At 41.6% G+C, this 17,381-nt stretch overlaps 1 protein-coding gene across 1 annotated transcript in view; it reads right to left on the reverse strand.

The window, feature by feature from the left end:
• The window catches only part of LOC133800070 (uncharacterized), a 127,841-nt gene extending 125,116 nt beyond the window's left edge, over window positions 1–2,725 (reverse strand). Inside the window, exon 1 of the mRNA XM_062238047.1 lies at window positions 2,450–2,725. Coding sequence (XP_062094031.1) covers window positions 2,450–2,725 — 276 coding nt within the window. The remainder of the gene's footprint in view (window positions 1–2,449) is intronic.
• Between the last annotated feature and the right edge of the window lie 14,656 nt (window positions 2,726–17,381).

Consider the following 17,381-nt stretch of genomic DNA (forward strand, 5'->3'; position numbering starts at 1 on the left):
GATCGTATCAGACATTGGGACGTAGTTCGACAGCGACATCTTCACTGAATTCTATGAGAGGCATGACATTATAAAAATATTCTCCTCCGTGGCCTATCCCCAGGAAAATGGGCAGGTCGAGGCCATCAATAAGACGCTAAAGGTAAGCCTTAAGAAAAGACTAGACAGAGCCAAGGGAGTCTGGCCAGAACAGCTCCCCCAGGTACTGTGGGCATACGGGACCTAACATCGAACACCGACAGGTCATACTCCCTTCTCCCTAGCTTTCGGGAGTGAGGCAGTCCTTCTTGTCGAAGTAAAGGTAGACTTGCATAGAGTCCAGGCATATGACTAGGGCCGCAATCACGAATTGCTCTGCGCGTCCCTCGACCTGATTGATGAAAGACGAGAAGATTCTCAGCTACAACTCGCGCATTATCAGCAAAAGATCACTCATTATTTAAACTCAAAGGTCAGAAAATGTGCCTATAGCATTGGCGACCTGATCCTCAGAAGAGTCTTCTTAGCCAGTAAAGATCCCAAAGACGGAGTATTGGGACCAAACTGGGAAGGGCCATACCAAATAACCGAGGTCGTAAAAGAAGGAACCTACAAGTTAGCTCGACGTAATGGAGAAGCAGTCCCACGAACTTGGAACGCCATCCATTTGAAGAAATATTATCAGTGATACCATTGTAAGGCTTAATCAGAAAGGCCATCTTTTGTTTATTAAGTAATGAGAATTAAATCTTTCTTCATTATTGTGTGTATTTGTAGATGTAATGTCAAGTAACCACGAAAGACCCTTTCCTAATTACTTGGGGGGCATATGTCCTGGATATAACCAGGTCGTCTAAAAGAATTAGAAGTTAATTCAAATCGATTGATCGATGTTTTTCTTAAAAATCACGAAATATCGATAAAGGATTAACGCGAACTAAGTTGTATCCAGGATATAACCAGGTCGTCCTACAAAACTTAGAAGTTAATTCAAATTGATTGATCGATGTTTTTCTTAAAAAGCATGAGATATTAATAAAGGATTAATGTGAACTAAGTTTTCAAATTAACGTCCTGGATGTAACCAGGTCCTAAAACTTAGAAGTTAATTCAAATTGATTGATCGATGTTTTTCTTAAAAAGCACGAGATATTAATAAAGGATTAAAGCGAACTAAGTTTTCAAATTAACGTCCTGGATGTAACCAGGTCCTAAAACTTAGAAGTTAATTCAAAATTAATTGATCGGTGTTTTCCTTAAAAAGCACGAGATATTAATAAAGGATTAACGCAAACTAAGTTTTCAAATTAACATCCTGGATGTAACCAGGTCCTAAAACTTAGAAGTTAATTCAAATTTGATTGATCGGTGTTTTTCTTAAAAAGCACGAGATATTAATAAAGGATTAACACGAACTAAGCTTTCAAATCAATGTCCTGGATGCAACCAGGACTTAACTCTTAGAAGTTGGTTCAAGTTGGTTAACAGATGTTTTTTTCTTTACAGAAAAGCATGAGTTGTCAATCACAACACCAACAGAAACTAAGATTATTACCAAATGCGTAGAAGAGAAATGAGATAGAGGCAAAAAGATGTAAATCAATTAAAGATAAGGTTGAAGAAATCAATTGTCTCGAGGTTAGAAAACCTCATAATATAAAGTTAAAAAAAATGTGTAAATGATCTAAAGGAGAAGGAGAAAATTCCTAGGCCCCCTGGGTCGCTCTGTTGAAGTCACCACCTCGCCGTCCTGCTCGATCGTGGCTAGAGTTTCCCCGGTCTCGGAGGGCGCCTCTTATTGGAGGCGAGCTTTGAACTTCCCGAGGAAGGACTCCCACACTTCCGTCCCCAAGAAGGAAAAGTCACCATCTGGGTTGAAGGCCCAGCAATGGTACAACATGTTCTCCATGGAGGTGGTGGAGGTCGCCTTCTCCGCCATAAGCGCAACCTTCTTTGCTGCGAGGGCGGCCTTAGCTTCTTCAACTTCCACCCTCGCAGCGTCCAGGGCGACCTTTGTGGACTCGGCCTCCAGCAGCTTAGGTCGAGATGCGTCCATCTCAGCCCGCGTAGTTGCCAGGGCATCTTTGGCATCCTGTTCCTGTTTCTGGGCAGTCGCAAGGGCGACCAAGGCGGTCTGATGCTCGCTCCTCATCTCCGCGAGCCTCGCCCTAGATTGGGATATGTTCTGTTGAAGAGCCAAAGATGCCTATGAGAAAGAAAAAATGTGTAAGGCAGATGCCTTAGAAATAAAGCAAATGAAAAGAAACGAATGGTAGAGCTTACATACCGTTAGGGTCATCCCCAATGGCGACTCCATCACGTTCTCAGGACTCCTCGTCTCGATCTCCCGTAGGTCCCTCGAGGTGGCATTATAATAGTGGTCCACGGTGTAGCTCGCAGTCTCGTAGACCGTCCCATGAAAGACATCGGGGATCTTCTCCAAGGCCCGGGGGTTCACCGGGACGCGCACCTCGGGGGGCGTAGTTGGCAATGTCCCAGTGGCTGCCTCCTTTTCCCGAGCAAGGACGGGAGGTTGAGGTGGAGGTGGAGGCATCTCCTTTGCGGCAGGAGGAGGTGGAGGCACCTTTTCATTGGAAGAAGGGCCTGGATTTTTCCCCTTAGCCGGGGACAAAGAGGATGTCCCAACAGCCTGCTTCGTCGGCCAAAGCCTCTTCACCAAAGGCCCGGAGGGAGGATTTCCCCCCTGGAACATGGCCCGTAAGCTGTCATCCCCAGCCTGTGACATCTCTATTGAAACAAAGACAAAGCATTAATATACATGTAAAAATCTTTGTACAAAGAAACAAAAATAAAAGGGAAAACAGAGCTCAAGTATGTATTGAAACGGGTCCTACCCTCCGAGCTAGAGGAGAAATCTATGGTCACAACCTCCGGCCCCGGAGCTTCGGTAGGGGAGTCTAAAATAACGACTTCGCAGGCTAGAAGAGGCTCTGGGTCCGAATCTACCTCGGGACTAGACTCTTCTACGTACTGCCTAAGTCCCGGAGCTAATACATCCTCCCGGAGGGAGGGCCACGACCAAAGATTGGTCCCGTACTCCTCGAAAAAGGCCAACCTAAAGGCTAGGGTATTATCTACAACTACAGTACCCCTAGGGCGGCTCATGTCATAACCCAGCACGAGCTGGTCAATGCATTGGAGTAAGGTTATGTCGCGGTCTGGGTCATTTCGATGGCGATGAACGGGCTGGCTGGGATTAAACCTAGCAAGCCTTAAGTCTGTAGTGGCCCTATCTAAATCCCTAAACAGATAAGGATTACCTCGGCCGAAGGGGCTGGCTGTTGCCCCGGACTGGGCCCTCTCCACGTTTGCTTCTTGGGCGACCTCTAAAGCCCGCCTCCGTCGCACGAGGACGGTTGAAGTAGTGGTGTTCGCAGTTGCGAAACCCCTTGGACATAAAGAACTGGTCCTTAAAGTCGTTGGGGTGGCTGGGCAGCTCGATGACTGCAGCCGAATTTGGAAAACAAGTCAAGTAGTAGAACTCATCACCTCGCCCCCGCTGCTCCGGGCTGGCCTTGAGGCAGAAGAAGTAGAGGATGTCCACCCGCGTGGAGACCTCCCATTCCTGCTTCAGGAATAAATATTTCAGCTGCGCTAACAAACGATACGAGTTAGGGGGGAGCTGGAAAGGAGCCAGCTTCACGTAATTTAGAAAATCCGCGAAGTACTGGTCCAGCGGAAGGAAGGCCCCAGCCTTGAGGTGCTCGTCACTTTAAGCGGCGTACTCCTCATCGAGCGGCGCATAGCTCCGCTCGCCTTCAAGGGGAGGTCGGGCGTCTAGGCCGCCCCTCCCAATCTCAATGTTATGGGAAAGGAAAATTTTATTCACTTTCCCCTGGGTGGTGACCTTCGAGGCAATCCTCTCAGCCTCAAAGAAAGCGTCGGGCCCCACCTCGAGCTCCTGCTCCACGGCTGGACCGAAGGCAGTGATCGGAGAGTCCATGGCCACCTCCTTTCCCTTGTTGGCTTGCTGGGAAGACGAGATGCCAGCACTCTTCTTGGGTGCGCTCTTCTTTGGTCCCATCTGGTCGCCTAACGAACAAAAGAAGAAAATTTAGAAAGGGCGACCTAAGAATAATAAAGAATCTAGCGCGAAGTGTTTCCTTTACACGGGCTGAGGTAAACTCAGCCCATGGAGAGTGAGACCACGCGGTTCTATGAACACGCGCCTGTGCTCCCAACGGGTCCTCGATTACTCGGAATCCGTGTGTCAAGAGGGTCAGAGTAAAAGTTTGCCTTGGAAGGAAAGTTTCAGTAGGAAAACAGTGCAAAACCGCCTGTGAAGCGTGTCCCCTAAGCTACCCGGTTTTGCACCCTAAGAACTAGTTATTTCAAACAGGGGTACAAAAATTTTACCCAGAAAATCTCCCCAGAAAGTGTACCCTATGAGTCATGCTCCTAGATGGATTTTCCTACGGTCAGTGCCCCTAGGATAAAAACCTATGCCTAAAATACCAACAAAAAACTAGCAACATATTGCATGCGATTACAGAAACAATTTACCTAAGCAACAGTGAAGGTAAACATTTAAAACATGCACAAACGAAGGACTTACAGAAATGTTTTGCTGTAATGAGATTGGAAGGGTCGTTTGGGTTGGAATCCTTCTGGGATGGCTGGTACTGAAGTCTAGAAGGAGCTCTCGTGCCTGAATTTTTGGAACACTGGGAACAGTGACCAGAAGAAAGAGAGGGTTTTGAGACTGAGAAGAAAGAAGAAGATGAGAAAATGAGAAAATGAGAAAATGTTCAAATGAACGGGTAGCCCGTGCAAAAGGTGGCCACCCCTTTTATATACGTAAAAGGCCAAATGAGGAGGGCGTTGGATCGCCTTGATGTAGGATACGAAGATCGCTACTCGAAAGACGAAACGATGACCGAGTATAGGCTAGGCCATTTAATGCGGTTTTCAGAAGACGTACCGTCACCAACCACGATGCTCCACGTATTCAACACAAGCGTAATGGGCGGAATGTGAAGAGTCCGCACAGAAGCCTAAAAGCCCCCACTGTGTCCCCAGGTGACGTCATATGCCACGAGCAGGGACTTGGGGGGCAAATGTACGCCCTAAATATCCACGGGCTATTAGCGAGCTGAGAAAGGGCATAATTATATCAGCCATGTGGGTGATATGTACCCGGAGCTGCTGTTACCAGGTCCTACCTCCTTAGCTCGAGGTAACCAAAGGCTTAGTGGGATTACTAAGGAGTCAGGTCAGGAGTATGGACACCACGGGCTAAGAGTACATCTAGCTCGAGGTACGAGCTTGAGTTGGCACCTCTGACCCCTTATAAAGTCAACCACGCAATGTAAACGTGCATATATCAGACATCACGTGTCTGATCCATCCCTGAATTCTCGGACACGCAACATAAACGTGCGTGTTCAAGCACCCACGACTGGGTTGGGCCGTGCGGCTCATTATCCCCATTTCATATTGATTAGACCACACTTCAATGTCAAGTTTTAGGAATTAATCATGAATGTCACCGAAGTGACATGATGGGTAAGAAAGCCACAGGATGACCCCTCTTGCCAACCCCCAGGTGCCCTCTCCCTATAAATATGGAGACCCTGGGAGTTCCAAGGGGTTGGATTCTATTTTGTAAAGAAATACCCTGTAAAGAATATCAGAAAGATTGCAATAATATTGGCTAGTGGACTACATGGATTTTAACATTTGAACCACCTAAAAAAGTATTTGTATCACCATTTTACTTTGAGATCATTCATCTATTATGATTCATTATTTAGCACTAATCCCACTCTTTATTCTATTAATTATCTGTTGTCGAAGAACTGCGTCAACACCCTTAAACTTATTCAGCCCTCTAATGGTTTCTGAGGGTAAAACGATCATTTTCCCCAGTTCCCGCTAATTCCTCAAGTGTTCCTACTATTAATCAATTAATCCCGTCATGTCCAATTAATTACCAAATACTTATTCATTATTCAATAAATCCCAAAATATTCTTTAAATTCCAAAAATAACCCTAGACTCCGCCAAGTCGGGTATTAAACCCCCCTGTGACTATTACGCTGATCCATTCACTAGGATCATCACAAGCCATATATTGCAAATATATCCACATAATAATGTGGTCTCAACCATTTTCCACATATATTCGCATTTATGCCCTTAACGAGCAAAAATTACAAATATGCCCTTATAAACCGTAAAGAGCCCACATGCATATCAAATACTAATAAACAGGCATATAATATATTCACATAATCATATAAGTCATGCATGCCATGTAATCACACATTTAACAAATTAAACACACACATAGATCCAATTATTCCCTCCCAGCACGCTAATCGAGGCAGTAAACCCTATTAGCTTTTTGGGTCGTTACAACTATCCCCTTCTACTGAGAATTTCATCCTCGAAATTTACCTAAATAAATCGGGGTACTGATCCCACATAGCTGACTCAAGCTCCTAGGTCTTCCTCGACCTTGTTATTCCTCCATAGTACCTTGACTAACGGAATTCACTTGTTCCTCAGAACTTTATCTTTCCTGTCTAGGACCTGAACCGGTCGCTCCTCAGACGACAAATTTATCTGTAACTCCAAATCCTCATATCTCAACACATGAGTTGTATCTGAGACGTACTTCTGAAGCATAGAGATGTGGAATACATCGGGAGCCCTTAATAACGATGGTGGCAGGGCCAATCTATAGGCTACCTACTTGATCTTTTCCAGGATCTCAAAAGGTCCTATGAATCTAGGACTCAGCTTGACCTTTTTCCCAAACCTCCTCACCCCATCGCAATGGTGAAACTCACAGAAACACGTGGTTCCCTACTGGAACTCCACGTCCCTACGCTTAGGATTAGCATAGCTTGTCTGTCTGCTCAACGAAGCGAGCATTCAGGCTCGGATCTTCTGAATAGCTTCGTTAGTCTTTTGAACCATCTCTGGTCCCAAATACTTCCTCTCACCCATCTCATCCCAAAGAATGGGCGATCTACATCTCCTTCCATACAAGATCTCGTATGGAGCTACTCCAACCGTTGATTGATAATTGTTGTTGTATGAAAACTCAATCAACGGAAGGTCCTTAGTCCAAGACCCCTCAAAGTCCAAAGAATGCGCTCTAAGCATGTCTTCCAATACCTGAATTGTCCTCTCAGACTGTCCGTCTGTCTGAGGATGAAAGGTTGTACTGAACTTCAAATGAGTCCCCATAGCCTTCTACATACCACCACAAAACTTGGAGGTAAATATGGGATCCCAGTTTGATACTATAGATTTGGGAACCCCATGGAGACGTACAATCTCCCTCACGTACAACTCCGCATACTGATCCAAGTATAGGTCATCCTCACAGGTAGAAAGTGAGTTGACTTGCTGTATCTGTCCACTATCACCCACACCTAGTCATGGAACCCCACTGTCCTGGGTAAACCTCCCACAATATCCATAGTAATGTCTTCCCACTTCCACTCGAGAATACCAAAAGGTTGTAGCGAGCCCGCTGGTCGTTGATGCTCAGCCTTCACATGCTGGTAGGCTAAACACTTAGCCACGTACTCCACTACGTCCTTCATCCTAGGCCACCAATATAAGGTTTGTAGATCCCGATACATTTTTGTAGTGCCTGGATGAAGTGAGTATGGTGTAATATGAGATTCCTTAAGTATCTCTTGTCTAATACCCACATCTATCGAAACACAAGTATGACCCTTATACCGTAGTAAACCTGTCTCTAAAATAGAATAATCCTTAGCCACCCCAACTACGACATTCCCTCTAACCTCTTGCAACTGTGTGTCATCCAATTGACCCTCTTTTATCCTTTCTAGGAGGGTAGACTGTAGAGCAATATTGGGCAGCCGGCCCACAACCAACTCTATCCTCGCTCTGAACATGTAACGACCCAAAATCATTAATAAGACTTAAGGGCCTTGATTAGCATGTCGGGAGGGCATAATTGGTATATGTGTGATAAAATGATTAAATGCATGATTATGTGGCATGCATGATTATATGCTTATATGACTATGCGACATGCATGTTTGTGAGTATTAGATATGCATGTGGGCCCTTTATAGCTTATAAGTTGTAATTTTGGCATGTTAAGGGCATAAATGTGATTATATGTGATAAATTGTTGAGACCACATTATTATGTGGATATATTTGCAGCATACGAAAAGAGGAGGACACAATGATTATTCGTTCGCCGGAACCAAAAGTTAAAATTTTGGTAGATAGGGATCCCATAAAAACTTCTTTTAAGGAATGGGCCAAACCGGGTCATTTCTAAAGAACAATAGCTAAAGGGCCTAATGCTACCACTTGTATCTGGCTCGAGACGGTTCTAGTTAGTGGATTAGTGATATAGTCACAGTAGGGACTAATACCCTCCTCTAGTGGGGACTATGGGTAATTTTGGGAATTTGGAGAATATCTTGTGAATTATTAGATACTGAATAAATAAATGGTAATTAATTGGATGATGGGATTGATTGGTAAATATTAGGAACATTTGAGGAACTATCGGGAACTGGGGGAAAATGACTAATTTACCCTTTAATACCCTTAAAAGATTAGAAGGCTTGGGGGACGTAATGGTCTTTTGATAGGCAAGGGATATACTCAGTACAAATTTAGAATTAAAATAGAAAGAAGTAGAAACTTCATGCTCATTCTCTCTCTCTCCCTCATGGTTTCACTCACTCTCACTCTCTCATTTATGCCTTGAAGCTAAGGAAGAAAAGGGCAGGGAACTTAGGCCTAATCTGGGAATTCTTTGAAGGAAATTAGAGGTGATTAAGCTAGAAATTAAAGCTGGAACTTGGGAGGATTCAGCCATTGTTGAGGTAAGCTCTAGTGTTTTATTTGTTGAATAATTTAGTTCAATAGGGTGGAATTAGAGCTGAGTAGTTTTGAGTCTTAGAACATGTGTTAATTATGGGTTCTTGGGTATGAGTTAGTTGATAAATTGTTGGAAGTTTGAGTAGAATTAATTTGTTCTTGTTTGCTTAGAATTTATGGTTTGAGTCTTGGTTTTTCCCTGTTGATTTAGTTGGAAGTGGGAGTGTAATGGGTTTGTAACCTTGTAGTTTATGGCTGGAAAGGGGTTGGAGAAAACCCAGAATTTCTAAGCTCGAAAGGGGCGCACCAAGACCAGGTGAGGCAAGTCACGGCCCGCCTCCCCTTTGGCTTGTGTCCTTGCTCTCTGTCTTGGGGGCAAGTCGCGACCCACTAAGCCAAGTCACGACCCGCCTAGGATTTTTAGCCTTAGAACGGTTTCTAAAATTGGTAAGGCTGGGGGGTTCGAACCTAGGTACTCGGGACAATTTCTACTACCCGATTAAGTAGAAATTGAGGTGTCGAAGGCTAGTTTCTGTCTTCTAAGTATTTATTTGGATTAGAAGTTAAAAATTACCCATTGGACATTGTGACTAGGTTTATCGGCAAGGCTCAGGGCTGAGGATCATGTTCAGAACCAATTCATTTTCTCCGCTCAGAATTAAAGGTAAGAAAACTGCACCATTGAGTGGTCGTAACAAGGCTGAGTTCCCAATACTTGAACATGTATATTGTATGGCTAAATGACTCATTTGGCATATGGAAATGAACGGCCTAAGAGAGCCGGGGGCTGATAATTTACGCACAATACGTGGCTTGGCCACTATGAGCAAGGGTCAGCTAGAAAAAGACTGGACTCGACCTAAGCGAGCTTGAGTTAGTGGATGAAATAGAGGGTGCGGCCTAAGGACTTCGACCCTGAGTATTGCATGTTGATTGAGATGAACTATTGGATATATATGTTTACTATTGATAGTTTGATGCAATTGTTAGGAAAATTTTTCCTAATACACAACAGAATAAAGAACATGTGGACACTTAGAGAATAAAGGATGGTAAATTTCTGATTTAACTTGATGTACACAACACATGGGATCAAGAGAATACGCCTGAAATTGGTTTTATAACTTTTTCAGGGAGAGATAGAAAGTATCGTTCTTTTCTTTTAGAGCGATTAATTGAGCATTTCGTTATTTTCTGATAAGTCTAAGTCTAACTTATATAGAAAATATTTAAATTTAAAAAATAAATATGTAACCAATTACAATTTATCTTTTAATTAATTAATTATCTTATTAATGAAAATATCAAAACTATCTTTTTTAATTATTCATTAATTAATTAAGTAAATAAATAAAAGTGAAAAAAATCCAATCTTTGATTTTCTCAACCATTATTTAAATTATTTTAATAATGTAAACATAAAAACTAACTTTTGACTTATCCATTAATTAATTAAATAAATAAATAGATGTGAAAAATTCAATCTTGATATTTTAATGTGTCACATGCCCAAGTGATTCCCTGGGACTCCTTGGTGCGTGTAGCTCCCTACAAAATAAGGTCCAAGAATTTTTCCACAATTATTTAATTATTTATTCAAACTACCTTATCAGATAAAATTCAACAACTTGATAATTAATTCAAATTTGAATCTATTATCTTTTTAATTAATTAACACATATAATTAATTATTTGAATAAATATTAATCTTTTAAATTCAAATCCAATTTGAACTTGTCAAATTATTATCTCCCACTCAAATAAAGATATTAAATTAATTCTACTAATTAATTAAAACCAATTTTAATTAAATAATAATTTCAAAATTTTAATATTTATTTTATTATAATTTCAAAAATTATAATTAATTATTTAAATAATTTAGAAAATTACACAATAATTAATTTTGATAATTACAACTAATTTATAGTTAATTAATTAATCAATATTATCACATAATTGCATATTTGGCCCTAAGAACAAATTTCTTCTTAAATATGTATTTTTACCATTTTACCCTTTATATCAACTCTTGCCTTGAATATTGTTGATAGAGCTGCTGTGGGGACGTATGGACCTATTATTTCAAGCTCCAATAAATTTATGATTATTAATTAAACTCTTTAATTAAATAATCTTAATTTATTAATCTCATGATTACTCCACTATAAATACGAGATTGCGCTCTTGTAATTATAGACATTTCATTTACTGAGTACTTTATAACAATAAAGTGTCCATTCATATAATCATTACATACAAATGAACCCTCTAATAAAGGTTCATAATTAATCGGGAATAAAATTACTGTTTTACCCTTTTAATTATATCTTGTTTCCTTAAGTACCATCGACTTTACTAGTGAAGGTTAATTCATAACCAAATTATGAATTTCAGCTCAATAACCTTTCTCTCCCAAAAGTCAACCCTTAAGAGAACCATTATTCAATCTCTTGCCAGAAGGTATAGATTCCTTGTCTGTATGCTATGTCCCCAGCCATTTATATTAATGAGTTCCCAAAATAAAAGTTTCTAGCCTGATCATTCTGACAAACTCTAACGAGTGAATCAAAGAACTCATATAACATAAACAAGAGTTCATAGTAACCTCATGATTAAGATCTATTTGTATATGATCATCAGTTGATATATTTAATTAATACTTCGAAACGGTATTTGACTAAGTATTAATAAACATATCTGTTCCAATTCTATATATTCTCTAATATATAAAGTATCTCCACTAAAGTGTCCTACTATACTAGTAATCCAGATCTAGATCACATGTATTCATAATACTATTGGACCGTACTGGCAGTAATCAATCTAAAGATTCCATAACTTTATTTTACTGCGACTATTCAAGTTCATTTATCTCAAACACAATCCTCAGGTACCAATACATGGTTTAGATCACATATATGAACTTAGGAGTTTTTAGTTATTTACTTAATATTATCACAGAATAATATAGTCCATAAAATATATGCATAAAAATTTCAATTTATTTATTTATTTCATAAAAAAATGCTGCTACTTATGCTTTTAGGGCACAATTCCCAACAACTATGGCTTACTGAATGTCTGGTTATCTGTCTTGCAAATGATTAATTATCACCAATGATTATGCTATACTATTATGGTTTTCTTGCTAGGCCTGGGCTCACGAGTGCTACGTGGTGCAGGTAAGGGAAACGGTAATGTGGATCAATCATGAGTTAGAGAGCTCTGGGGATGAGGTGTACACTGTTAGCTGCTTGTCCACCACGGCCGAGGGAAAGTATTGGAACAGAAGCCTAAACTTGTATTTTTCCATTAGAGTGGCCACTAATTGTATATAACTTTTGAGAGTTTGTAAATTGTCTTTTAAACCCTGTTTTTGGGATCCCATGTATCAAACATCTATTTTAATGGAAATTCACCGTTTATGATAAAAAAATATTTTAACCCTAACTTGATGATGACTTTAGGATAACATTTTTTATTCAAATGACTTGATTAGCAAGTCTTGCACTATTTCAAATACACAGTGTAATGGTCTTGGTTATCCAGGGCGTTACAACTTGGTATCAGAGCCGTCTAGGTTTAAGGGTTCCTAAAGACTGGCTAGACATGTACACTCGCCGCTAAAGATGAGTTCGATTCAGGGTTCGGTAATTGTATACATGTGATTATATTCTTAAGTACTCGAATGAAATATAAATGCTTTACTACGTGATTAATAGGGAGCATGAGATACTGATAGGGCCTTGCCCTTGACTATTGTGGATGATAATGAGGCATGCTTATTAGCATTGTTGTTGCCTTTGAGTGAATATTTGAATGATTATTTGCATCTTGATTGCTTGTGGTTGGTTGAGTTCCAACAATGGATCATGGAAATATTTGTTACCCTGTCATTTGACCGTCGAGTCGTTGATTGTAGATAAGCTGGGATAGCTATGTGTCCAAGGAAATATATATGACTAGCCAGCATAGGGTCTTAGGATAGAGATGATGACTAGGGCCAAAACCCTCCGCCAGTCCCTAAGAACTGGCAGCAGATACTTGCTGACATGCAAGCTCGGTTACAGAGTCAAGAAGAGCAGATCCGTCTTCCGAGACAACAGGCTCCGTCAGGGAATGTTGCACCTATTTTGCCACCTGTTGTGGCACCAATTGTTCAGGCACCTAAAATTGGGAACAACTGGGAGCCCTTTTATGAGCGATTCAGGAGGCAGCATCCTTAAAACTTTGAGGAGGGACCGGATCCACTGAAGGCCAAACAGTGGCTGAATATGATAAATTCTATCCTAGATTTTATGAGGGTGGAATGTAATGGCAAGGTGGCTTGTGCCACCTATATGCTGAGAGAGGATGTTTGCATTTGGTGGAAAGTGGCATCACAGACCAGGGATATTTCTACTCTGACTTAGGATGGATTTAGAGACTAGTTCCACCAGAAGTACTATAATGTTGTTGTCCGGGCAACGAAGGTGAATGAGTTCGTGGGGTTAGTGCAGGGCAATATGACAGTTATAAAGTATGCCCTGAAGTTTGAAGGCTTGCAAAGTTCAAACCAGAACTAGTGCTTACTCATTCAGCCAGACAGGACAGATTTATTAAAGGGCTTAATGTTATGATAGCCCGAGATGTGAGAATTACAACGGTACCTGGGGGAAGGACTTATGCACAACCATTGAGAAGGCTCTTACCACTGCAAAAGCAGAGAATAAGATTTAGAGGGAAAACGCTGCGAGATTGGAGGTTCATAGGGAATTGCCTCCATATTCAGGGTCCAGTAGGGGCGGAGGCCCCAGTGATTAGAAGAGGAAGACCCCTGAAACTTTGACCACCGTTGGTCTTGATAGGAGGGGTCGGGGTGCTCAGGGTGGCTGCTAGGGAGGCGGTGAGACATGGAGAAGCTACCTAGAGTTAACGAGGTGTAGAAGACGCCATCCAGGGGAATTTTGGGCGATAGCCTGTTATGTGTGCGGGGTGGTGGGACACCTCAAGAAGGAATACCCAACAGTGAAGAAAGAGGAAGCAGGGAAGGTTGACAGCTTGAATCCGACTCGATTGTTCACCTTGACGCAGGAAGAGGCCGAGGCTAGTCCCTCGGTGGTGACAGGTCAGCTTTCTAGCATTGGCTATCCTTTTATTGTATTGATTGACTCTAGTTCTACACATTCATTTGTTTCTAGTAAGGTAATTGATAGATTGTATAGACCTAGCGAGTATTATACTGCGGGGTTGGGGACTATACTGCCTACAGGGGAACTGGTGATGTCTAGGAGATGGATTATTGCACTGCTAATGATGGTTGATGGTAGGGAACTATCAGTGAACTTGATCGAGTTAGGTATGGAGGATTTTGACACGATTCTTGCAATGGATTGGCTGGTCAGATATGGGACTACCATTGATTGCAGGATGAAGATGGTGACTTTTCAGCCTGAGGGAGATGATCCCTTTGTTTTCATGGGTGCAGTACATGGACCCCGCATACCCATGATATCGGCATTGAGAGCTAGAGACCTATTACAGGGAGTTTTTCCAGCAAGTCCAAGAAAGACCTGATTAGTTTGTGAGTTCTTGTATGTGTTCCCTGAGGATTTACCAGCACTGTCGCCGCACAAGGAGGTTCAGTTCGTCATCGAGTTAGTGCCTGGGATAGAGCCAGTGTCAAGGGCACCATATAGGATGGTTCTGGCGAAACTGAAAGAATTTATGATACAGTTACAGGAGCTTCTTGATTTGGGTTTATCAGGCTTAGCTACATGCCATGGGGTGCTCTTGTTTTGTTTGTGAAGAAGAAGGACGGAACTATGAGGATGTGTATAGACTACAGGGAGTAGAAAAAGTTGACCATCAGGAATAGGTACCCCTTACAAAGGATTGATGACTTGTTTGATCAGTTGCAGGGAGAGACGGTGTTCTCAAAGATTGATCTTCAATCTTTTTATCACTAGTTGAGGATCAAGGATGAGGATATACCGAAGATGGCCTTTCGAATGAGGTATGGGCATTATGAGTTTCTGGTCATGTCGTTTTGTTTAACCAATGTGCCAACAACATTCATGGACCTAATGATCACAGTGTTCAAGGACTTCTTGGATCAGTTTGTGATTGTTTTCATTGATGACATCCTAGTGTACTCCAGGTTAGAGGCAGAACATGAGCAACATCTCCGACAGGTCTTGCAGAGATTGAGAGAGCACCGGTTATATGCCAAGTTTAAGAAGAGTGAGTTTTGTCTTCCAGAAGTGACATTCCTTGGAAATATTGTTGGTGAGGATGGGATTAAGGTGGAGGCAGTGAGAGATTGGTCGAGGCAAAGGAACACCTCAGAGGTTAGGAGCTTCCACGGGTTAGTGGGTTATTACAGGAAGTTTGTGGAAGGGTTTTCGAAGATTGCTGCACCAATGATAGAGTTGACACGAAAGAATATAAAGTTTGTCTGGTCAGACAATTGTGAAAGTAGCTTCCAGGAATAGAAGTGACGACTTATTACGACACCTGTGTTGAGTCTTCCTTCGGTCGGAGGAAAGTTTGTGGTATATTATGACGCATCGAGGATGGGTTCGGGATGCGTGTTGATGCAGAAAGAGAAGGTTTTCTCTTATGCATGACGACAGCTGAAGGAGTACGAGCAGCGGTACCCTACCCATGATCTGGAATTGGCAATAGTGGTATTCGCACTGAAAGTGTGGCGACATTATCCGTATGGAGAGAAGTACGAGATATACATCGATCATAAGAGTTTACAATTAATATTACAATTAAGACTTTCGCATAGGATGCAGAACTTCTCAATGAATATTACAATTAAGACTTTCGCATCTACTGCAAGAATATATGTACCTTGTTTGTTCGCGTTATGTTAATTTCAGTAGTTAAAAATCATAGAGGTTGCTCAGATAACCTCATAGTAGTTGCAATGTTGCCATATGTGCTTTTTAGTATACTTGCTATCAATGAAAATGTTTCTATCTCGCATATTAAATTACTTCTATATGCATGCGCTTATATAACAAATATGAACACATTGTCAAAATTTATGTGGCGAATGAAATGATCAAAGTGCTCAATGGAATGAACCCCACCAAGCACTTGGAGGTAGGATAGGTAGCATATATATCGCAAAAAAAAAAAAACCTTGCAAGGCTACTCTTAAGTTCATGAGGGTTAGCTACCCTTATGGATGTCAAGGGAGCCAAAAGGTTCTACGAGGATAACCTCGCGACAAAGGCTAGACACCTCCATGAGGGGTACGGTCTCAATGATGACATCCGCTAATAAGCCTAGAGCATCTCCTGGATTCATAAGGATTAGCTACCCTTATGGATGCCACGGGAGCCAAAAGATTCCATAAGGATAACCTCATGATAGGCTAATACCTCCACGAGATGTAAGGCCTTAAGGAGGACGTCCACCAATAAGCCTAGAGTGGCCACCAGGCCGTCTAGCCAAAATAGTGTCCGACAAGAGACTCTTTTTAAAACAAGTCAAAAGATTTCACGAGGACAAAGTCATAATAAAGGCTAATACCTCCTAGAAGGGTAAGGCCTCAATGAAATCATCCACTAATAAGCCTATAGCGGCCACCAAGTCGTCTAGCCAAAAAGGTTCCTAAAGGGGATCCTTGTAAAAATAATACTATGCATAATGACGAGAAGGATGCTTCTCACACAAAAAACCAAGTGCGCACAAAGAATATAAAAGGATGCCAAGAACCCAAAGGGTTAATGTGTCCTTACAAGTATAGTCAAGGTGCACCAAAAAGACTATCATCATAAGCACAAGGAAGACATAAGGAATTCATCAGAAAAAGAGGGACTTATCAAAGTCCCTTACGCATGACTAAAAGAGAATGACAAAGGCTTAGAGGGTTAGTGCATCCTCGTAGTTGATATAAAAAATAAGCAAGGACTTAGAAATCAAGAGTCCCACATATTATTAAAGACTTATAAGGATTTCCATCTAAAAGAAAACAACATAGAGGGTTACACAACAACAATATATATAAGTAAGCCTTGGAGAGGGGCCTATGGGTTTCCACCACGACCTTTCCATTCAGCAATCTTCTCAGTCGCACAATCCCCAAAGGGAGACAAGTTGACATCATGATTGGTCCTCCACATGGCGTGCAATGTCCGCCCGACTATACCATTCTCAGCATTTACTAGCTCAGCCTCAAGAGCGTTAATCTTCTTATTCAGGGTATGAAGAGTGGCTTCGAGCATGGTATTGGAGTGAGAGGTCAAAGCAGGCTTGGCCAGTGTAGCATCCCTCTGGCGAACCGCCTGAGCAAGTTGGCCTTCCAAGTCCCTCACCTATGCAGTCAAACCATCTTTTGCTGCCTCGGCAATGGGGAAGTTCTTCATTGCACCCTCAAGCTCAAGCTGTAACTGTTACGTGGATGAGGGGCTCGAGGCGACAAAACAATGACCTAAGATGGAATCTTAAGTAAAAATAATGAAATTAAACAAAACATCAGTGGTCAGGCAATATCAAAACTGAAAAACATACATTAAGTGTTTTGATAAGCACCTGCATAGAGGCTCGCATATA

Source organism: Humulus lupulus, chromosome 9 (assembly GCF_963169125.1).
Source record: "Humulus lupulus chromosome 9, drHumLupu1.1, whole genome shotgun sequence".
Taxonomy (NCBI): domain Eukaryota; kingdom Viridiplantae; phylum Streptophyta; class Magnoliopsida; order Rosales; family Cannabaceae; genus Humulus; species Humulus lupulus.